This window comes from Osmerus mordax, chromosome 11, assembly GCF_038355195.1.
Source record: "Osmerus mordax isolate fOsmMor3 chromosome 11, fOsmMor3.pri, whole genome shotgun sequence".
In the NCBI taxonomy this organism is placed as follows: domain Eukaryota; kingdom Metazoa; phylum Chordata; class Actinopteri; order Osmeriformes; family Osmeridae; genus Osmerus; species Osmerus mordax.
This window is the reverse complement of record NC_090060.1, coordinates 13,320,835-13,344,209: the sequence shown is the minus strand read 5'-3', so window position 1 is coordinate 13,344,209 and position 23,375 is coordinate 13,320,835. Positions and strand designations below refer to the sequence as shown.

At 49.3% G+C, this 23,375-nt stretch overlaps 1 protein-coding gene across 1 annotated transcript in view; it reads right to left on the bottom strand.

Annotated features, from left to right (window-relative positions):
- The window catches only part of robo2 (roundabout, axon guidance receptor, homolog 2 (Drosophila)), a 158,184-nt gene extending 137,180 nt beyond the window's left edge, over positions 1-21,004 (bottom strand). The window contains exon 1 of the mRNA XM_067246708.1: positions 20,877-21,004. Coding sequence (XP_067102809.1) covers positions 20,877-21,004 — 128 coding nt within the window. The remainder of the gene's footprint in view (positions 1-20,876) is intronic.
- Between the last annotated feature and the right edge of the window lie 2,371 nt (positions 21,005-23,375).

Sequence of the window (23,375 nt, the reverse complement as noted above, 5' to 3'; positions counted from 1 at the left end):
GGGTCAGGGTACTCACAGCTACACACACACACACGCACACTCACACACAGGTACAGAGATCAGATTTATTACCTGATCATTGAGGTGGTGTCTAAGGTAGGTCTGAGAGTAAAGAACACAGTATATTTCAGTCTGTCAACTCTTCTAGTCCTCCTCTTGTACCTACCCCTGTTGAACAAATACCCTATTCTTCCACTGGAATCTTGGCTATGACCTCGCTGGGAAAGTTTCAATACCGCTTTTTAATGAAAATAACTGAAAAACCAACCAGGAGGGTCCTTGGGGAAACTTTAAATGTGGGGAGGATTAATAGTTCTTTCTGTGTGAGCCCTTTCTTTCCCTCCAGCTCGACATAGCTGCTTTCCCTTTCGACTGCCTCTCCATCGCGGCAGCGGAGCAGTGCCTTGCAGGAGGGAGCCGCAGAGCCACGCCCTCTAGTGGTGGCTGCACGCACTGCATTGAGGTGACTTGATGCACTATCCTGCCTTCATCCAAATAATTCAGCCAATAGTCAATACAATCTAATATCTAATCAAAAGGTTCTAAATGCAACATTAACATTTATTTAATAAAACATAGATAACGTCTACAGTCAGTAGGATTGAAGAAGAGAAAAAAAATACATGTACAAGATAAATATATCCAGCATCATCCAGCCTCATCCCATCCCAAGGCCCTGTTCCCCCCAGCATCATCCAGCCTCATCCCATCCCAAGGCCCTGTTCCCCCCAGCATCATCCAGCCTCATCCCATCCCAAGGCCCTGTTCCCCCCAGCATCATCCAGCCTCATCCCATCCCAAGGCCCTGTTCCCCCCAGCATCATCCATCTGGAGTCAGCCTGTCAGCCCCCTAGGGGCCTCTACACCAACAGTAATTGTTTCTGTAATGTACATCTCGCTTCATGTGAAGTTACACACACATACACACACTGAAAAGGCCCCAAATCCTATCTCACATGCTCTTTGAGAGACAACAATGGCATCCAGCTGGATTGAGCATGGAGTGCTGAGGAAGGCTTCCCCGGTGTGTCCATCTCCTGAGATTATACCACTGGTCCTGAGCCAGGGGGGACCAGCCCACAGATCTCCTCTCTAAGGCACAAAGGTGGAGGTGGGAGAGAGGGGGTCGAGAGAGAGGGGTGAAGTTGGGAATAGAGGTGTGGGGGTTTGGAGAGAGTAGTGAGGGTGGGGAGACGGGGGTGGGGTTCAGGAGAGAGTAGTGAGGGTGGGGAGATGGGGGTGGGGTTCAGGAGAGAGTAGTGAGGGTGGGGAGACGGGGGTGGGGTTCAGGAGAGAGTAGTGAGGGTGGGGAGATGGGGGTGGGGTTCAGGAGAGAGTAGTGAGGGTGGGGAGATGGGGGTGGGGTTCTGGAGAGAGTAGTGAGGGTGGGGAGATGGGGGTGGGGTTCAGGAGAGAGTAGTGAGGGTGGGGAGATGGGGGTGGGGTTCAGGAGAGAGTAGTGAGGGTGGGGAGATGGGGGTGGGGTTCAGGAGAGAGTAGTGAGGGTGGGGAGATGGGGGTGGGGTTCAGGAGAGAGTAGTGAGGGTGGGGAGATGGGGGTGGGGTTCAGGAGAGAGTAGTGAGGGTGGGGAGATGGGGGTTCCTGCTTTGAAGTGAGAAAAAGAAGAATGTCACCCCAGGTAGTGTTTTACAAGCGGGACCTAAATCAAAGCAATTAGTTCCAAATTCGCTTCATAAACCTAAAATGAGGGAGACCATCAAAGTGGAAAATGACAAGAATTCATCACTGTGTCTGTAGTTGTAGAGGAAAGCCATGTAAAGTCTGCATTCCAGGAAAATAACCATTCCTGTGTGCAGAGAGACATGGAGATACTTCACTCTGAGACTCACTCTTGGACTGGCAAGCGCATAAACTAACAGAATGTACAATCATGGACGGACAGACACACACACAGCTCCGCAGAAGACACATCGCTAGGGATAAAGATGTGACAAACAGGATTTCAGACACCACAATGCCCAATCCACAGTGCCAATTAATGAGGTTAATTGGTTGGGATGTTGCCAGAAGGAGCCAGTGACAGCTGAATCCAACACAGGACTGTGTTGTCTGGCCTCGGTCTGCATCTCGTGGCAGGGACGGTCTTCAGAGGCTAGCTTTCATCAGGCCTCTCCACAAACACTGGCTTCTGCTGCTCCTGGGATTGCTGTGGAGAGGATGAGGTCACCAGACAGAGGTGTCCGTCTGGTTCAGTCCATCGTGTCACGGGAGGAAGGGATCCTAATGACAGACCAGCGTGCCTGGCACTAATGGACAGCTGCCATCCCAGCATGCAGCAGTAATAAGTAGTGTGGAGACAGGAGATGTTTCCAGAGGCTGACCTTACATAGCCCACTGGCTAAACAGGGCCATAAACATGACAGCCATCATGACAATGACAGAGAGGAAGCCAGGATAGACATCCCCCCCCCCAGATTACCTCCAGGAATCTCAGGACTCGAGACAAGGACCAGAGTGTTTAGAGACAAGCGACACAGAGACTTAACGAGCAGCTTCACACTGGGAACACCTTGCAGTAGTACCTCACAATGGAAGTGTGTGTGTGTGGGGGGGGGGTGTATCATAGGACACACACGCATGGGAACATGCGTGCACACATACACACGCACCGCAGACACACATACGCACACACACACTCTGGCCAGCGCAGCCGGGAGCCTCATGTCCTTGACCGGGTCTCCCCCCAGCCTGCCTAGTGAACGACTAGCATTGGGAAACTTACTGAAAGGGGTTTACAGAGGTATTACATTTCCACTAATCTAATGGCTGGCACCCACAATAAGAACCATAGCAGCACATCTTATCCCTGCTCCCATTCAGCTCGGCCCCTTATCTGGAGGGAAACACATGTGAGCGGCTCTCCACCTACCACACCGCCCTGCTGACACAGGCCTCCCCAGCTCCAGCCTGGGTCTCCTGCCCCACACTCCCCGTCTGCCTCACCCAACCAGCCTCGCCCAACAAGCCTCCGCCTCCCCTCCCTGCCTAGCACAGAACTAGAAACCCGCACTGCACAAGAGGTTATTTACAGAGCCTGTGTCAAGAGTTATTAAACTTTAATCCCACTAAGAAGAGCATATTCCGGCAATGAATTATAGATGACGCACGTTCGAGCCCCCCCTATATGACCTCTACTCCCCTGAAAGCCACCAAGCTAGGCTTAATAAACTGTATTATCAAGCCCGAGCGGCTACCCATCTACGCCCAGATATATAGGTTATTTTCTATTATATAGATTAAATGTAATAGAAAAATAAATGTGTCCCTGAAAGAAGTGAGGAATCAAATTCTGATCTGTGTTGCTGTTGGGTGTGGTGTGGGTGTAGGGGTGGGGAGGTCAGAATTGGTTTTATTCCGTGTGGGGAAGGTAGGGTGGTGTGAGAATGTGTGTGTGTGTGTGTGTGTGGGGGGGGGGGGTGAGAATGTTTAGGTGGGCAAACATATGTTCTTTGTGGGAATGTAGTGAGCAGTCGAATGTAAATTGTTTTTGTAGCGTGATAGATGCTTGTCGTAATAGACGGTGTATTCATGGTGTTTTGTTCAGACACAAGGCTGCCTGAATGAAACCATAAAAACACCACCGTTCAGACCCCCTCTTGTGCTGCTGCCGTTTGCGTGAGGTAATACAACACAGCTAAATTGCTTCCACAGTTTTGATTACGGTGCTCAACTGCTACTCACCCATCTGTCCAAAATATTTCAAAAGATGTGCAAATGTGTACTTCGATCCAGCAGAGACTACTCGTCCTTCCTCTGAATGCATGTTCCTTTCCCCTGAGAGGGACATTGATGGCCGCCCTCCAGACTGAACCAAGGGCTCTGAAATCCTCTTCATCTTCTCAAGGTTCAGTCATCACTTTTTAAATTAAACAAGTTCAAATCCTAAACATCCGTGATCGGGCTGGTTTAAAAGATTCAAGGGGTCAGGTCACACACAAAAAGAGGCCCTCAGTGGTAGCACCAGTGCAGGGCGGTCCACATGACAGAATTCCTTCTGGAATAAACTTGAGGAGACTCTCTACAGTAGGACCAAGGACAGAGAGTGGAGTCAGTGGTCCTTGTGTTTGTGAAACACGGATGTAAACATGGTTCAATTATGCTTCAGTCCTCTGCCCTCATAGGAGACAGACAGAGCGGGATTCACTGAAGTAGCCCCGACTCCATCATCTACCCAAACACTTCCACGCTCAACAGTGTTCACACGCAAACAACGCTCCCACAAACATTCCATGGCGCATTTCTGGATTGACTCAATTTCCTCACTCGTAAAAGTGGACTGGATTGGCGGCGAGAGGCAAAACATGCCCCGCTAAATACACCGGGGGCAGCACGAGCATAAACAAGAGAGACAGAGAAGCTGAAATGTGTTTGCGTCCTTGGCAGGAGCGGAGCACCGCTGGAGGCCAGACATTAGAGGGTCTGGAGGAGGACGGAGCCACACAGCCACGAGGAGCCCAGCGGAGCCAGCTGTGAACCAGCCTATCAGCATGGTGGAGATGCAACAATGTGGATGCAAACACAAAGATGACCCAGTGAGAGCAGGGCTGTACTCGTGGGTAAATAGCCGGTGGTGGTGCTATTGCACCAACCCGAGGACGCGAGAAGACTACCGCCTCACCAATGCGGCGTCTGATTGGCTGCGTGTGTGCCAGGTGTAGAGGGGCTGTTGGCGTCGGTTATCCGCGGGGCTCTTAGGGTGCTCCACGTGAACACAGAGCGGTCTGCTTTAGAAATTGGAAGCCATTCAACAGCAGGGATTTCGTAACATAAAAAGCCCCAGTGTTTGAGATGATAAACGTGAGATGTTTCCAGCCCAGCAGAGGTGAGAAACAAGGGTCCGAATTAAGCATATTGTGTTATTTCCGTGTAAACGAGACTCAACGTCTGCTCTATTCCAGGTGTGTGTGTGGGGGGGGGGCTTTCAACTAGAGTGAGAGCAGCATATGAGAGGATCTCATTAGTTACATTTTATTTTATTCATATCATAAATAACTGATACCTATTATGCTTGTAGAAAATCAGTGCAATACCTGTGGACTGTAGACTATACCTGTCTACCGGTGGTGTGGTGTAAGGGTGTGTGTGGGGGCAACTGAGCTGCCCTACCCAGGATCACTGTATGCTACTGGATCTATGGTAGCAGGGCGGATATAATTGGTTGTGATGTAACCTCCCCCAGAGGCAGTGACAGAGCATGGTCCTGGGGTCCCACCGTCTCCCTGGTTCCCTTCTCCTCCACCATGTCTCTCTCTCTCTCTGTCTCCTCCTTCCCCCTCTCTCTCTCTGGCCCCTGTTCTCTTCCCTGTTCCTTTCATCCTCTTCTCTCCTCCAGTCATTACTGTCCCTCCTCTGCGTCTGCAGGACCTAACCTTGCTCTCAGCCCATCCATCAGCCCTCCACCACAGGTTCCGTGTCGTCACAGCAACGGCTGCCCCTGGGGCCCAGGCGAGGAACAGGGGGGTGGGTGGAGGGGGGGGGGGGTGGAGACCTCACCCGAGTCATCTTTTCATTCCCCTTTGAGAGCAGTTTGTGAATGGGTGCCGTGGAAATTATGTTTAGCACCTGAGTTCTGAGTTCCCGACCCATGCACGAAAATCAAGGTGTCAGTCTGCCAGAGCGAAGAACAAATCGAAGGACGCGACGAAGCAACGCGTTAATTTCACGTAACATTAGGGGTCTGGAAGATGAAACATCAGAATGCCGTGCGGTAGAAGAGAACAGAGGGTACCTGCATTCATAACAGCCTCAACACGTCCAATGGCATGCCTTCCCTCCAAACCGAGAGAAAAAAAAAAAAAAAACGACAAACCAATTTCATAGCCAATCAGCCAGGAGGACGGTGAGTTGGTTTTGTATTTACATACTATATTTCCATAGTGAGTGGCAGGGGGGAAAAGGTGAGCGTCTCATTCTAAGGGGTGGCTGAGTTTTCATCCATGTGAAACAACACATTCTCCTCTCTGCTCAGACACATCAGCACATCGCTGCCACACAGGAGTGGTGGGCCTGCTTGGTACACAGCATAATTGATGCTTTCAATTCACAAAGAGTCACAGAGGAATTTACAAGGTAGAGCATACTAATAGGATAAAAGATCTTGCAGGATTCATGAAGCTGCCACTCTGTTACAAACCTAATAACTATTAAACTAGAAAACAAGCTTGCCCATTTTGCTGCTTATAGTGTTCAGAAAACACAGAGACTGAAACTGTGAGATGGGGAGGGAGGTATGGGGGGGGGGGGGCTAACGGGCCATATTGTTAAACTACAGAGATTTATTTAGCGGACGAGAAATTAGATTTATTATTTATCTCATAAATAATTTCTGGGTGTTTGTATAGGCTAGACTAGGAGAGACGTGAGCTTGGTTGGAGTCTGGTCAATATTCCTCTATCAGGAGGCAATAAGGCCAGGCTGCAGAGCTGGGCCAAGCCTTCCACCCCAGCTCATATATTAAAACATGGGGGGGGGGTTTAATCAGGACCCACAATCTACCAGGCAAGAGAGCACAGGGTAGGTCTCCCCCGGCGCATTGCTTAGCCACATTACCCGACCCTGTACCCCCCCCCCATACCCCCCCACCCCTCACTGCCAGGCCTAAACATCGAAACGCTCTTATTACTGAACCTGGGCGTGCTGAATTCTAAAGCTCTTATTTAGCCCCAGCCCCATCTAAGGTCAGCCTCCATATTGGATCCGGGTTGTGGGGTGGGGGAGGTGGGGAGAGGTGAGGACTGACCCGTGGTGCTGGGCAGTCAGCAGTCAGTCATTAGACTGAGACCCGCACTGCAGAGGTCCTGCCCTCTCCCCTCCTCACCCTGCCACCGTGTTTGCTCAATTGATGGCACATCTCCCCGGTTTTATTACTCATATCAATATTCCCTCATGAAACCCAACCTAACATGCAGGATGCGTGTGCAAACTCACCTGCACGGGGAAGTGGACCGGAGGTGAACACAGCAGCCAGGCAAACAAAGGAGAGAAGAGGGGAAAAAAGACATGAGGTGCTGCATAGGATTTACACAACAGCAGTAACAGAGGTAAAAACGGAAGGAAATTGAAACATGGTCAATCAAATGTCAGGTTTGAGCTTTAAAAAATAAATAAAAATTATGATCACTGTAATAGATGCATAAACTGGTCTGTGGACATTTCTTCCATGACTACTGACAGTGCAAACCTCACACACAGACGTAGCTGCTGCCTGTGTTTCGGCTGTGTTTACATTCTCTAAGACAAGAGAGAACAAAGACGTCGTCCGCAACAGGACAACCGCTCCACTTTTTCGCAGCTTTGGGCCACAATTGTCCAGCGAGGGCCACAATGGGCGGCCAACAAAGAAACAATCTTTCTTTGTGTGCGGCTCGACAACATTTCCATTTTTATAGCCGGCGAAATCCAGTTGAAGAGTTCCTGTCTGCTCTAATGAGATGTCACTTGATTTAGGGTCAGGCCGCTTGAAGAGGCTGCAATGTTTCATCAAGGCTGTTCCCAAACACTCTGCAGTCAATAGAAATCAATACAGGCGATACAATTATTAATACAGTCGTAGGCAGTTAGATGTGAATGAGACGGATGACATTAAGCCGGATTGATCTGAAGGGAAATGGATTTCATAAAGCGGTGAATGCTATCATTATTGTATCTCAAACAATGGTGCCGTTAAGAGAGCTCTGAGGTGAAATCATTAATTCACTCTCTCCATTCTGTAAGAGATAAAAATCCAAATAAGACTAGGTTTAAACACACTTGACAGCATCCCCACTCTGCAATTACCACACAAACACACTAATGACAAAGTCATGAAACAACAGTGTTTTAACATGTAGAGATCCAGGCTGATAGTCAATACTGAGTATGTCTCATCTTGTTGTGAGCCATCACACGGTGAATGTGTGTGTGGAGGGGGGGGGGGGTTAATGTCACCAGTCAGCTAGTGTGCAGAGTCTCAGGTGCTCATCTCAAATGAATATTCATCCCCCAGATTAGCCCCTCTTCCCCAGGGCCCAGTGAATATAGAGAGCTAGAAACTGTAACACCAATAACAGCCTGCTTAGTGTCAGACAACACCCTCTGTCTTCCTCACCATGCTCAGAGGAAATAATTCAAAGTGAGATACAGGGAATTATGGGTAGTTTTATTAGTCTTGTGTTTCAGGATCAGTTTCTAGGTTTGGTACTGTTATGTTCTTCAGGGTGTCTGTGTTTCACTAGTCTGCAAAGAGACATTGCAGGGACACCTATGGAAGGAGTGTTGTCTGAATGACTCAATGAGTTCCCTGCATACTGGTGCCAGCAGCTGGTTCAGACACGCACGCACACTAGTCCACGCACACTTGTGCACACACGCGTACACACACACGCACGATTCATGGAATGTGCAGTATGATGGGCAGACTATGCTAAAAGTTCAGTTGGTTTATGGGAAGATTCTCCTGTGGGTCTAAATAAATCCTATATAAAAATAAATTATATTAAGAAGCAGCATGACCATCTGTGACTGATCCTCCTGACCCTCTTGAGCTGCCCCGAGGAGGAGCAGGAGGAGGAGGAGAAGGAGCAGGAGAGGGGGAGGAGGAGCAGGAGGAGAGGCCTGGAGGAGAGGAGGAGGAGAAGGAGGAGGAGCAGGAGGAGGAGAAGGAGGAGGAGAGGAGCGGAGGAGAGGAGGAGGAGAAGGAGCAGGAGGAGGAGGAGAGGAGGAGAAGGAGCAGGAGGAGGAGGAAAGGAGCGGAGGAGGAGAGGAGGAGAAGGAGCAGGAGAGGGGGAAGAGAAGGAGGAGGAAAGGAGCAGGAGGAGAGGAGGAGCAGGAGGGGGTGGAGAAGGGAAGGAGGTGAAAGAGGAGGAAAAGAAGCAGGAGGAGGATGAAGATGAGAATGAAGAAAAGGAAGAGGAGAAGGCACCACCAGTCCTCCAGGCGTGTTCCACTGTGCCAGACCCTCACAGCGACAGCTCTGTAATAACCTCATTCCGCCACCAATTTCTTTATCTCTCTATTTAAACACACTTCAAAGTCCTGTTTGATGCGTGTCCAGGCTTTGAAGCCCACCCAGCTGAAGCCCTATCCCACAATTCCCAGCTCATGTGTCATTAGCGAAGCATCTCCTCCTCCCAGTGAGGCTGCCAGTGATTAGCACAGAACCAGGAGAGCTAGACAAGCTAACGGGCTGACAGAAAACACCTCATACTCAGGTAACTACACTGGAATGTTAGACTACTGCATCTCCAAATCCAGGACCGGTGGCACTGGGACTCACTATAAACAAACAACAGAATGTTTAACCAGTCAGACATTAACCAGTAATATAAATAGATATGACCGTGTAACGTGTAGCTATTTTAGACCTTTAAACACTCCCAAGTTCTAATGGAAAATGAGACTGCTACTTTAATTAAAGATAACCCCTACAGTCACATAGACAAAATGTGTTTTTTTTTGTCCTTTATTTAAATATCTCGGCCGTTTTAATTATCAGCGACCAGCAGTGTGCGTGGCTCTGCTAATAATTCTTTAATTAACTTGTTGACTGGGGATGGTAGAGGTCTGGATTGTTCCCCTACCCCCCAACTCTCATGGTCACACACACAGGCTACTCCAGAAGTGTGGGTTTAATTAAAATGTAGCTGTTTAATGTTTAATGTAAGGTAGATTGAACAGCAATGGGGAACTAAGAACTGCATGTGTGTGAACTGCATGTGTGTGTGTGTGTGAGTGAGCGAGTGTAAGTGCCGTCAACCTCAAACAACACATTGTAGAAGCAAAACTAGAACTGTCTCATTTGAAGATGCTGGTGTGCTGCATGTGAACCAGCATGGAGAACAGACTGAACCAGGGGGAAGCAGGGTGGATGTGACAGAAGGATTTACTGCCGTGCAACCTGCGTGTTCCAGGCGTCACAGGCAGCAGAGTTAAGCCCGCGAAGGAGGCTGGATTCTGCCTTGTCTCTCTCTATGGGACTTTGTCCGTGACCAGGTCTGGTCTAGTGCCTGATCCCATGACTCCAGGGTCAACCCTGGTAGTAGACGCGTCCTCCCTGCCTCTCTCTGGGTGGGAGCAGCAGCTGGAAAGAGGAGATAAATTCCTGCTCTTCCAGCGTGCCCCTTCCAGTCGACCTGGCAGGATTCTCTGAGAGCTGGGAGGGTGCTGATAGGCCAGCAGCAGGAGGGGGAAGTACATGAAAGCAGTTTTCTTTTCTGTCACCTGCCCTGCAAGAGCACCTTGAACTAGCGTGTTCCCTAACCTCAGGAGCTGTCAGCAGTTCAATTGGCAACCACAACTTTGATATTTCCTCCCTAATGGGGCCCCCCATTAGGCCTGGAGGTGCAGTAGTGCTGGGTATTTGATTCGTTGTGAAACCCTGATATGCGTCCCATTGATATTATGTATATGGTGTGTATAATGAGGCCGCCTGCGTCTGAAGATCAGGGCTTCCTCGTTCGAATCTTAATTCCGTTAACGCCTGGCTGAGTGGAAACGTCGCCAGCGGCTGTGGAAGGTGCCGGAAATGATCTTCTTCAAAGGTTAGCGCCCGCTCCTGGCCTCATCCTCCCTTTCCGCTCGCCATCAGTCCAAGTTCATCCATGTCCTCCAGCCACCATCAGTAATACTTGGGAGTTTTACAATGCATCAATAAAACATTTTAATATCATTTCGCTGATTAACTGGATATTGAGAATAGTATAATATCTCAATAATCATTTCTTTGTTTTGAATATTTCATGATTAGAAGTCAGGCACAATTCCTCACTCCGCCTAATGTCTCCGTTTTCTGCGAGTGTAGTCGTTATTCGTTTTTTAGTGCAAAAAGACGGATATTACTGTGCGATGTTAGCCATAGATCCTGGTGAAACTGAGGCGTGTGCAGAGCGAGTTCTGAAGGCTACTGTGTGTGTTCAGAGGACTTAGTCAGGGACTGGGGGACATTGCCAAAGGGATCCTAACATGCTGTAATAGATTTGAAAAGACTGATCTCACTGTAGAGACAAAATAACAGCAAAAACCTGCCATCCATCACGTCTATCGCCGTGTCGTTCCGCCTTTAACTCCGGTCCAGGCTATCAGAGAGTTTCCCACTGGTGGTCGGAAGACACCCAGGGTTTTCAAAGACCCAGATGAACCTCAAGCGTTCCCAGAGCCCAACCGCAGGCCTCTGGAGCCCCGGGACAGCCTCCCCTCAGACAGACTGCAGCCTCTGATTAAACTTAATGCTTCTCAGCTGGCTCCTACAGAGACGTAAAGCCTCCACATACAATCCATGGTCCATCCAGTCAGAAGGCCCTCTACCTATGGTACGATAGTATGACTGAGTGGTAACTAAAGTAGCTCGGCCCATGCTCATATGAATATGCATTGTCCATGAATTGAGTTCAGCATGTCTTCTGTGTTCGCCCTCAGAGCAGATGACATTAAATGTGTGTTCTGTTTGGATACCCCCCTGTTTCAATATTTGCTTAATGTGCCTCAGTCGTTAATGAGAAAACAAATGTTAACCTCCATAGTGCACATGGCACAAAAAAATGATTGTGGTTCTCCCTCGGGGATGCAGCGTGACATTTAGAATGAATCTGCATGGCCGAAGCCTGAGGATTTGACATCACACAGATAGACAAACATTGTCCTGTGTTGGTGCTCGTACTCAGTAACCCGGCAATATCTAAACAATAATCACAACACAGAAACACTATGTTTTTTTGTACACCTCAGGGAAGCAATTACCCATGTTTTTACTGAATAAGAGTTGCTTACAGGAGAATGAAATACCAAATCAACCATCGGCAGGGGTGTAAAAGGCACAGTCACCCAGCTCTTAAAGTTCTATGGAACATGTTGATGTTCCTGCGATAACCTCTACCTGAGAAGCAGTGTGCCACAGGCATCTGGCCCTCACCATGACATCTCATGCTGGGGGGTTGGAAATCTACAGGGTAGGAGATAGCATCAGGCATACTCGACATCCAGCAAATACACAGAACAAAGTACACTCTGGGAAGAATAGCATGAATCTTGAGCTGCACTGCACAGGATTACGGTGAGAGGGGCGCTCCGCCATGCGCCTACCTGTCCTCGGGCTGCCAATTACCCTGCCAGAGAAGCTCAGCTTGCCCCTCATTGTGGGAGTGGATCTTGGGGCAGGAGGATGGTGGTACAGGGTTTACCCCCCTAAGAGGGATTAACACTTCATTACAGGAGTAGCTCCACAGCAGATACACCATCGACATGACTGGAGAGCTCACGATAACCCGGAGTGAAACAAGAAGAGACATAAAGCTGCAATTGTTTCCCTTTCTCCTTCTTTTCCCTGTATTATATCCTGTATTCTCATACTCCTGTATACTCCGGTATACTTCTGTTATACTCCTGTGTGTTCTTGAACATGACGGCATCAAACTCTCTCTCCACATCTACACAATCGGTACATGAAAGCCCTGGATGGAAACGCGGATGCAGGCCCACATCTCCTCAGCCAGAAACCAGCAGTCTGGTCAAGGCTATAAGCCAACACAGACAGGAAAAACGCGAGTCTCCGAGCTTTAATGAAACACTAACAGTGGGGTCACGGAGGCACCGGTCTGCTCTGCAACATCTGGTCACGGAGCTGCCCTGCTAGGCCCGGCGTGGGCAGAACGGGCCCTAACCGACCCACTGGGTCTCTCTCTCCAGAACGCCACCCTCTGTTCATTAGCACCAGCCAATCACTCTGGCCATCATCTCCGAGATGGCTATCGGAGGTGTTATGGCTGTGATCAATCTTGTCTGGTGTCCAGTGGTTCATTTGGTCACCTGCTGGCCAGTTGGCCGCAGGCCTGGACGGGGATGGGCTCTGTGTCGGGGAGGCTCCTCTCTGGCCCAGCAGGAGGCTGATTGAGCAGATGTTGGTAAACAAGCAGGTCATTGGTGGGATGGGGAGTGAGCACCCCCCCCCCCCCCCCCCCCCCCCCCCCAAAAAAAAAAAAACGTGCCTCTGCACTAGTCCTCGTCTGAGCTGATCGATGTCTGTGGGTGGCGGGGTGGGGTGGGTCGGGGGGGACACATATGGCAGAGGGAAGAACATCTGGCAAATGGGCCATTCATATCTGATAGGCTGTGCTGTTTGCTGTGGTCGTCAGGGCAGTTTGTTGACAGTGGCTGCCAGGGTAAAGACGAGGGGACAGTTTGTCATTTGGAGATTTTTTTTTTATAGATCCAATGTTCAGCAACATACTGTATGTTCTAGACATGACAAAATGTATTTTCTCACATTGTGCCGAGCCACTTCCAGTCAGATCTGTTCTATTAATAAAACAGGGAAAGTGATTTTCTCCAACTCTGTGTTGACCCCCTGTGGAGCGCTGCTCCTTGTCTCCTTCTAACCAGCTGTTTGAGAGTTGGGATAATTGTGGATATCCTTGCCATTGCCAATCTCAGTACACACCCTCTAAGCTGCCAGTGAAAATGAAACTATGGAAATCCACTGGAACAACAGAAAGATGATGGGCTGAAAAAGAGAGGAAGAGCAGAGCAGTGGAGAGGTAGACTCTACCTCACAGAGGCGTCAGAGCAGAGCAGTGGAGAGGTAGGCTCTACCTCACAGAGGAGTCAGGGCAGAGCAGTGGAGAGGTAGGCTCTACCTCACAGAGGAGTCAGAGCAGAGCAGTGGAGAGGTAGACTCTACCTCACAGAGGAGTCAGAGCAGAGCAGTGGAGAGGTAGGCTCTACCTCACAGAGGAGTCAGGGCAGAGCAGTGGAGAGGTAGGCTCTACCTCACAGAGGAGTCAGGGCAGAGCAGTGGAGAGGTAGGCTCTACCTCACAGAGGCGTCAGAGCAGAGCAGTGGAGAGGTAGGCTCTACCTCACAGAGGAGTCAGGGCAGAGCAGTGGAGAGGTAGGCTCTACCTCACAGAGGAGTCAGGGCAGAGCAGTGGAGAGGTAGGCTCTACCTCACAGAGGCGTCAGAGCAGAGCAGTGGAGAGGTAGGCTCTACCACACAGAGGAGTCAGAGCAGAGCAGTACAGCTGAGTGGTGGAGGAGTGAGGTGCTGCAGGGCAGAGCAGGGCAGAGCAGAGCAGGAGAGGAGGGTAGTGGAGGGTCGTCTCGTCCACACAGAGGAGAGGGTCTTTTTCATTAGCCTATAAACAAACGCAGCAGCCGCTGAATGAATCCTAAATGGGAAATCTAGCTTCCACCTCCACCATCTGGCATAGCTGGCCCCACGGAGATGAGCAGTAAATTGGCCAATTGAAAGCGACATGCACAGGGGGTGAAGGTGCAGGCTTTGTCTGGGCTGCTGTTTGGGTGGAGGGGGCTGTTATTGAACAGACCTTGAATGCAGCCTAATGGAGGCTTTCACTGCGTCCTGCTCCAACAGGAAGCCAAACAAAGCGCCCACCCATACCACATATCACCCCCCCCCCCCCCCCCCCCCCGCAGGACCATTACAGGAAAAAGCCTCAGGCAACATAAAATCCAGACAAATAGATAGAAATAGCCGAGCTCATGTCCTGGGCGCCTCTGGGGCGAGGACGTGGACACTGTGGGGCTCCAGGAGTAGAGGCTCCATGGGAGAGGTTAACCCCCAGGTCAGCACACCGAGGTCTGCCCTGTGCTCCGGCTCGATTTTGTAGTCCAGTGAAAGGTGGGGGTCATCGATCTGGATCAATTGGGCATCATGTCGAAAAAGCACCGTCCAGTCGCTGGTTTACCCACGTTTTCCCCTCGCCGACAAACACAAAGAAGGAAGAGAGATTGAGTTTATCCCACAAGGGACAGGGAGGCGTGCAGGAGGAATATTAGATCTCACCCTCACATCCAGCTGAGCTACAACCAGCACGGGGTGTTCCCTGTGGGACTGACACTTCCCTCCTAATGCAATCAATACACACACACACACACATACACCCCTACACACAATAGCACACACACAATCGCACATGTACTGCAGCAGTATGGGACACAAAGCGCTCCCAGCATGCCTGCATGCAGAACAACATCATCTCCATTCCAATCCGATTTGGGTGTGGAGCGCCCTGGTGGCTTTTCCCGGCCAGACTCTGCGTTTGGTCGAGTTCAGAGAATTTGGTCGTCAGTGTTTCCTGGTGAAGGGCAGTGTGACAGGGCTGGGACTGGGAAGGGGCTCTGTAATCGGCAAGCCGTTTAATGACAACGTTTCCATAGTGAGGATAAATACAGACATGGCGGGCGGCAAGGGCGCGTACACACATCCCCAGGGCCAAACCGGCAGATAGAAGGAGATGGCCGCAGAGTTTTTACAGTTCCCCTTTTCCGACTGTTTCCCTTTTGAAGGCTTCTGGCACCACCTCCGTTCCACTTAAGCGTTCTTTAATCATTGACGTTATTGGCCTGTGTGGTTCAGTCAATGAGGTGAGTGAATAGGGACGTCGATGCTGGGAGGATGTCCAATGGGAGAGGCCCAGGAGGGTTCAACCCGTCTCTATTGTCAGAGCTACAGGCTAAGTAGCCTGAGAGCTGTCAGGGAGCCAAGGCCTTCAAAGGGACTTATGTCCCTGCATCAACATCCTTGACTGGTCAAACACCCTGAATATTGATATTGCCAAGATCTACATTTTGTCTGTCGAAAATTGGTCAAACCAAGGCAGATTCAAGCTGCTTCATGCTACAGCCTGATAGCTGGACAGACACAGAGGATTTGGAGCAACTAAACACATGCACGTACACTGTAAACAAACAGTCAACAAAACGACTCTGGTACCCGCGTCTGCGTACGACACCGCCTCTCTCGTCCTGTCCCCCGTGCCAGCGTGGACTGACGAGCAAGCTGTGGGTGTACAGAAATGCTCCATCTGTCCTGGTAAATTATTAACGCTCCATTAAACTTTCATTCACTCTAAATGTCTTCCATTTTTTAATTATGAGACTTTGGGTTTCCTCTTCCCCCCTAGACGTTTGCTTTTAATTTCCGATATCCCATATGGAGCGTTTGGACAGGTTTGCACGTGTCTGAGCTCACACGAGGGGGGAGAAACGACTGTCTCAGATTGTGACACTGTTGATAATAACAGTATTTATCCCCTGGCAGATATGATGGTTGATAAGAAAGAGAGGTCTTCAAGTACTCCGGTTATGCTAACACAATGTGAAGATATGTTCAGTTGTTATGAGTCTACCGGAATGCTGTTCCAATGGCAGAGCTTCGTCTTTGCATTAGTGCTGCCACCTGGTGACGTATGGCAGGTTCTCCAACCAAGAACCGGCAAACTGCTGTGTGAATGTGTGGCTGCAGACCGTTTATGTGGTAAAAACATGTGTCGTATAAGATTCTTCTGAAAACAGCAGTACAGACACCTGTATGTAGCTCAGCCAGGACTAACTGGAATGTTGACCGACTGCATTCAGAAAGGATTTAGAAGGTCACGGCAACAAAGACCTCACACGGCAAAAACAACACACACTTTCCCTTCTCTTCCTCCCTGACATCAATCAAAATGGCTGCCTGGGGAGGAGGGGTTAATGGCGTTATTTGTCATGCCAACCGAGGGCGTCAGCAGCGGCGCCCATTAGACGTGATGTCTTTATCAGGAGACGAGACTGGAACACTGCCAACCAATTAAAAGCTTCGGAGCCCTCATGACCACTGATCAGATAGAGACAGACAGAGGGGGCGAGCAGACAGACAGGTAGACAGACAGATGAGGAACAGATAGACATGCAGAAAGGCAGGCAGGTAGACAGACACCTTGAATATATTCTAGTATTTGGTGAAGGAGGTGGTTCCCAGACCGTAGTTGCTAAGATGGGGGATGAGATTGCACTCCAGTTATTTACTGTCCCCAGGGTCTGTTTTATCACCAGTGTGGACATCAATTTGTTTTCCTTCGGAAAAGCAAAAACAGGAACAAAGCTGATAGGAATCTGGCGAAGTAGAAAAAAAAAATCCCAATTTGTCATCCCTTTTATGACTCAAATGGCAAATAATAGATTTCTCCCATTCATGTAAACAGTGCATTTCCATGGAAATGGCCTCTTGTGTGCTTCTCCGTGGGCCAGAGAGGCTGAGGGGTGGGGGGGGGCTGTTAATCCTGTTAGCTTCCTCCCACCTCAGAGCAGTGGCAGGCTCCACAGAGCCCGCATCCATGGGGGACGGGGACAGCCGTAGCCCATGTGGCTCTCAGACACTTTCCAGGGAGGCTCAAGGCTGATCTGGAAATATTCCACCCCCCCCCCCCACGCCCCCTTTCCTGCTTTGTTCATATGCAGCTATGTATATCCTCCCCCTCTGCTTCTCTACAGCAGCCTTGCTCCACAGAAAGGATGACACATCACTCAGTAACCTTGATGGGAGAGAAATGTAGAAATCCACACCGTGTTGGGTATAAAATCACCTTGTTTAAAAAACACGGGCTCCACCGTTGTTGGTACATTTACTACTTTGTTTTGTTAAAAAAAACATGGCAGTTATTTATTGTTGTTCCTTTTAACGGGTTTCAGGTCCTCTGTAGTCTGTGTAAAATAACATGGTTTAATACAGAGGCTTGGTGGTGGAAAGGCAGGAAGCAGTCATTTAGATCACATTTGGCCCCATCATTGATCATCTAAGTTTGGGGTGGATGTCGACATTTTGCTGAACAAGACTCCCAAACGCAGCAGCACCGGAATACGCAGAGTTGCACTTCTGAAACTCGCTGTTCAGACATGATTAAACGAGCACGGAGCTTAGCAGAGGAATGATTACTAGATGTCAGCCAAGTGATGCAACTCTCAAGCAAGCCTAGGATTTCCCGGAACAACTATGACTAAATGTTTGTGAGATAAGATTCAGCGTTTCTTGAGTCTGTGATGGTGATCAAAGCCACAGCAGAGGCTGGGACCTGGGATGGGCTGACAGGAAGGAGGACCAGAGATGAACCTGACAAGCATCCCTCTGCAGAGCCCAGGGGATCAATTACACTGAGAGACAAATATGACCACAGTCAGACAGCCAGGCACACAAAGACAAGCGCAACCTTTAAACACACAAGGCTGGTTAGCCTGTGTTTCTGATGTCAAGTTCCCTAACTGTCACACACCTGAGTGTACACATGAAGACCTGAGTCTTGACACAGGCTCCTCTGTGAAAACTAACTGCCAAATTCCTATTTTTCATAGAAAGAAATATCAAAGTAGAACACCAGCACTGTTATCTTTCCTCTGCCCTAGATGTGTTTTGCCAACGCTTGGTTAGCAATGTTCTTTATAATCAGATGCACTTTTGTGTTTAGATGGATGGCAGAAACTAGAAGCATTAGTTGGCACTATGCTGTGTGCGTCTCACTGTTACTCATCTCTAAATTACATTAATGTTGTATGCTGATGCGGAGAAACCGTTTGTCTTCTTGTGGGACGGGTGTGTGTGTGTGTGCACAGTGGGTAAGTTTAGCCCAGCTCATGTTCCTCGGGGAATTGCTGTGTTAATAGGGTTCTGTTGTCTGCTTTATGGGAGCTCAAACTCCAGTCAGATATTAAAGGGCTTACCGTGAGGCTATGATGGATCTACTGCCCACGTTCATTGTTTACATTAGTACCTTAATCACCACTACCTCTCCCCCCCCCACCCCCCATACACACCCACCCTCATACAGCCCTAGGGCAGCATTCAGCACCCTCTCTCTGGGATACACTACAAGGTTGCTCACATATAGAATTAATGCCTATCAAATCAAATCGACCCCATGTCTCTCTTGGTTAACATGCACAATTGAGGTATGCATTGTTCATGTGCGATAGCAAACAATGCTTTGTTTAAAACAGATATCAACAGTCCACAGCCTAGACATCTTTACATCTGTATTACACTAGAATGTATCTATGTCTATAACCTGACAGCATCAGAAAATCATCAGTCTACATGCAGGGTGTGTAGTCTACAGCAGGGTGTGTAGTCTACACCAGGGTGTGTAGTCTACTGCAGGGTGTGTAGTCTACTGCAGGGTGTGTAGTCTACTGCAGGGTGTGTACAGTCTACAGCAGGGTGTGTAGTCTACATGCAGGGTGTGTAGTCTACTGCAGGGTCTGTAGTCTACAGCAGGGTGTGTAGTCTACTGCAGGGTGTGTACAGTCTACAGCAGGGTGTGTAGTCTACATGCAGGGTGTGTAGTCTACTGCAGGGTGTGTAGTCTACTGCAGGGTGTGTAGTCTACTGCAGGGTGTGTAGTCTACAGCAGGGTGTGTACAGTCTACAGCAGGGTGTGTAGTCTACTGCAGGGTGTGTACAGTCTACTGCAGGGTGTGTACAGTCTACTGCAGGGTGTGTACAGTCTACTGCAGGGTGTGTAGTCTCCATGCAGGGTGTGTAGTCTCCATGCAGGGTGTGTAGTCTACAGCAGGGTGTGTAGTCTACTGCAGGGTGTGTACAGTCTACTGCAGGGTGTGTAGTCTCCATGCAGGGTGTGTAGTCTCCATGCAGGGTGTGTAGTCTACAGCAGGGTGTGTAGTCTACTGCAGGGTATGTAGTCTACAACAGGGTGTGTACAGTCTACAGCAGGGTGTGTTTCCTAGGTTTGCTCTCCCCTGGCTGCAGCTCTGCTGGTTCTGTGTCCTCCTACCCCACCATGTGGCCTCTTTCTGACTGCACACAACACAGCAGAGGAGGAGAGAGAGGAGGGAGACAGAGAAGCATAGACAGAAAGAGATCAACGGAAAACATAGAAACAGATCGAATAGAGTGTGAGAGTGTGACACAGAGAGAGAGAGCGAGAGAGAGCGAGAGAGAAAACTAAGAGGCAGAGAAAGTGGGCTGAACCTGATCCCAGAAGCCCTGCATTCACTGTAATCTGTGCCCACTCTATGATTTATAGGGCAAGGCCGGCTGAATATTTCATTGTAATACATGGAGGCGGCTAATATCCCCGACCCAGTCCAGAGCATTAAGGAGAGGCATGAATACATTGAGTTTGTTACGCCTGGCTTTAATCAATCAGGGCACACAGAGGGTGGACAAGCCCAGGAAAGAGTTCTATTCTCATTACACAGACAAATCATACATTACGCATTATAAATTATACACAAACCCTGGGTCACACCCTCTAAGACCTCCAGTCGCCGAGGCTTCATGAGCAGATTAGACGAAGCAGAAGAGAAGATTTGGGCTTCAAGATGTGTTTAGGTGCTAAGCTAGGGAAATAGAGGCACACATGTTTCGTTGGCTTTTCTAAATGCCGTTATTGACCTGCAATATTCTAGTGCTATTATAATTTGTTCTTCAGAACTTGGTGAGGGTTTATGGGATACAACATAGAGACAGGAGAACCTATTTCAGTGTGCCTCTGGAGACAGCCTGGCATATAATACAAACATTACAAAATTGGGGAATATACAATGTCATGAATAAAATTACATTATTGCATTCCAAATGTCTTCCTTCCCACCGCCGGAGAAATCCGTTTTGACAAGGCAACACCAATTTTATGGCCCTTTTGTTCTGTACAGTGATAATGACACTTTGCAAATGGTTCAAGTCCATCTTGTCTGTCTCTGGTTTGGTAAGAGGCTTATGCATGATAGATGCACTGGCTGTCCTGACAGGGGAGAAGACAAAAAGATACACTGAGCCTCATTGCATGTCCAGGCCACGTCTCTGAGGGGAATCAGTCCTCGACTGTGAGGGAATCTGGGGTTGAGAGGGATGGGGGAGGGTGGGAGACGGGCGATAGGAGAGGGGGGAGGAATAGTAGGGGAGATGTGGGAAGGAGGGAAGAGAAGGGAGATTAGCCGTCTTGGAGGGGTTGGAGAGATGGAAAAGCTAGTTATGTAAACCCACATGATAGACAGCAGCCTATCATGGCTCTGATGAGTGTAGGAAGCAAGCAGCTACGGCATGTGGGTGGAGCGGAGTGGCTATGCCTCCAGGCGGCTCTGACGCGGTTCACCCATGGAGCTCCAGGCTGCCCCCTGGAGACTTTCCAGGAGAGCTGCAGCTCTGGTCCTTTACTGAGGGGCCTGAGGACCGGAGGTCAAAGGAGACCTTGGATCCCCCTCCACCCAGCCTCACTATCATTCCTCCACAGGCTCAGCCTCATCCATCTACAGCCCCAGCCTCATCCATCCTGCAATTACAGATAGAGCCCACCTCCCTCAGGAGAGGCTAGAGTTTCTCTCTCAGGCTCAAAACACTCTACAGTGGTGCACCAATGATCTCTGTGACCCAGATATGAGAGCCGGTCATCCTTCATTTAAATCAAGCAGGCAAGAGTCCAGTACACATGTTTTGTGCAGGTGTTTTTGGTGTGTACGTTGCTGTGTTTACATGTTTTTTTTTTTCACAACTGAGCTGACTTTCCACTGTGCCAGCCAGCCTGCCTGCCTGCGTGAGGGGGAAGGAGGAAGTTGTGAGGATGGCAGCCCGTCAGAACTGTCTCACTGGGTGATGTTAATATGGCAGAGCTAAGCTTTTAAAGGAGTTAAGCAGCTTAGAAAGTACAGGGAAATAAACTTGATGATTCCACAGCGGCGTGGAAGACTTCTAAATCCCAGAGAGTTTAAAAACACATCCTACCTCATGCTGCTCATATGACAACCAGATGATTAAAAATCATGCGTAGGTTTAAAGAAAAAACATTGCCTTTTTTGTGGTTCCGTTATCAGATATTTACAATGCCATTAGATGCAAGATACTAAGTCACCAAGCATGTTTTCTGCTTTGATTAGATTAGTGGGCTCAGCCCTGCATAGTCCTAATCCGAATACGATCATGAATCAATGCTGAGTCTGGATATTTCCATTAACTTAGTGAGTAGAGATCAAATCAAATTCACTGTAGTCTTTGAGTTTTGTGTAATTCCTACGTTACTATGGGACCAACAGTGGGGTCTTGGCCCTCGATGCAGGATCAAGGGGACCCGATCGATAGGCATTGGCAAATAGATCTAAACAACTAACCCCCTTACTTACCTACCAATAAATCTACTGGATAGTTATCACAGTTCACATCAGCTCTGTCTGGGGCCAACACCATGGCCCCTACAGCCAATCAATCACACAAATGGATCCAATACTTCTGATGGAATGTAATTCAGAATGTTAGATATTACATAGAGAACATTTCCATCATAGTATGGCGTCCCGGCGGACTGTAGGCCCTGATGTTTTATTGTTTAAGCCTTACAGTCTTATGGATTTCCTGTCTCATCTACTGGATGTCAGTGCTGACCTGGGTGGTGACCTTGTCAAACAAGGGTCCATCCATGGCACTTCCATCTGCCCATCTGCTCCAAGACTGCCGACCCCCCCTCCTTTACTCTCCTGTCCTGCCCTCCTCTTCTCTACCCTCTTCCTCCTCTCTCCTTCTCTTCCCCACTCTCTCTCTCTCTCTCTCTCTCCCTCTCTCTCTTTGTCACTGTCCTCCCCTCTCTCTCCCTCTTCTCCCTCCTCCCCTACACAGTTTTGGTGGGTTCCGTTTACCTGCACTTTCACCCAAATTCCTCCGGCAATGATAATACCCCACAAACAGTCCTAATCCCAGCATGCCATGCTGCTCAATTACAGCCTTCAGGAGGACAGGATTAGAGGGAGAGATTGTGTGGGTGGGGGGGGGGGGGGGGGGGGGGGCAAGGGGGCAGGGGGGATGAGGGGAAAGAGGATAGCATGACAGGAGCAAGGAGGAGTTGATGGGAGATGAGGGGAGAGGGGAAACAGAAAAGGGCTGGGGTTGGCCGAGGGGGGGAGGCATGGGCGGGTGGAGACAAACAGACAGCCATGGCAGCATTGGGTAAATCCCAAATAGGCTGTCACCAGCCAACAGAAACGCGCTGGAGCGTGCAGACCACAGACAACCCAGAGCCCACAGCAGACCTGCAGACCGGCTGGGACCGCACAGCGGAGCACAGGGGCAGCGGCAAAGGAGGACAGATTCAGATTCAGTCGGGGGCAGGCTGAGGCTAGGGGAGGCTGAGGCTAGGGGAGGCTGAGGCTGGGGGAGGCTGAGGCTGGGGGAGGAAGACAAGTGACAGAGATGTGGGCCGGGGTGGCAAGGGGAGCAATGCCTCCCCTCAGCTCACTATATTTCTCTCAGATAGCACATCGATAGAGAGAGAGAGTTATGTTATGCATGTATATTGTACATCTCTGCAAACGAGTCACACTCTCCTCCAAAGAGAAAATGAGTGCCAAACACAGAATAAATAAACGTATTTAATGTAAGTAGCATTACGGTCTAATGTGTTCTTGTTACTAGCTCTGTCAGATTTACTAATTAACATAAGAAATAGGTCACTCTCCTAGATAGTCTGATTATCAAATCGATCCATGTAAACCGAGTTATTAGGGAAATCACACTTCTTTGCGAAGCACGTATCCGTTTTAATCAAAATGTTGCATTATTCCGATTTTCACAGTGCTCTTGCTTGTAAACATCCTCAATATTCTACTGT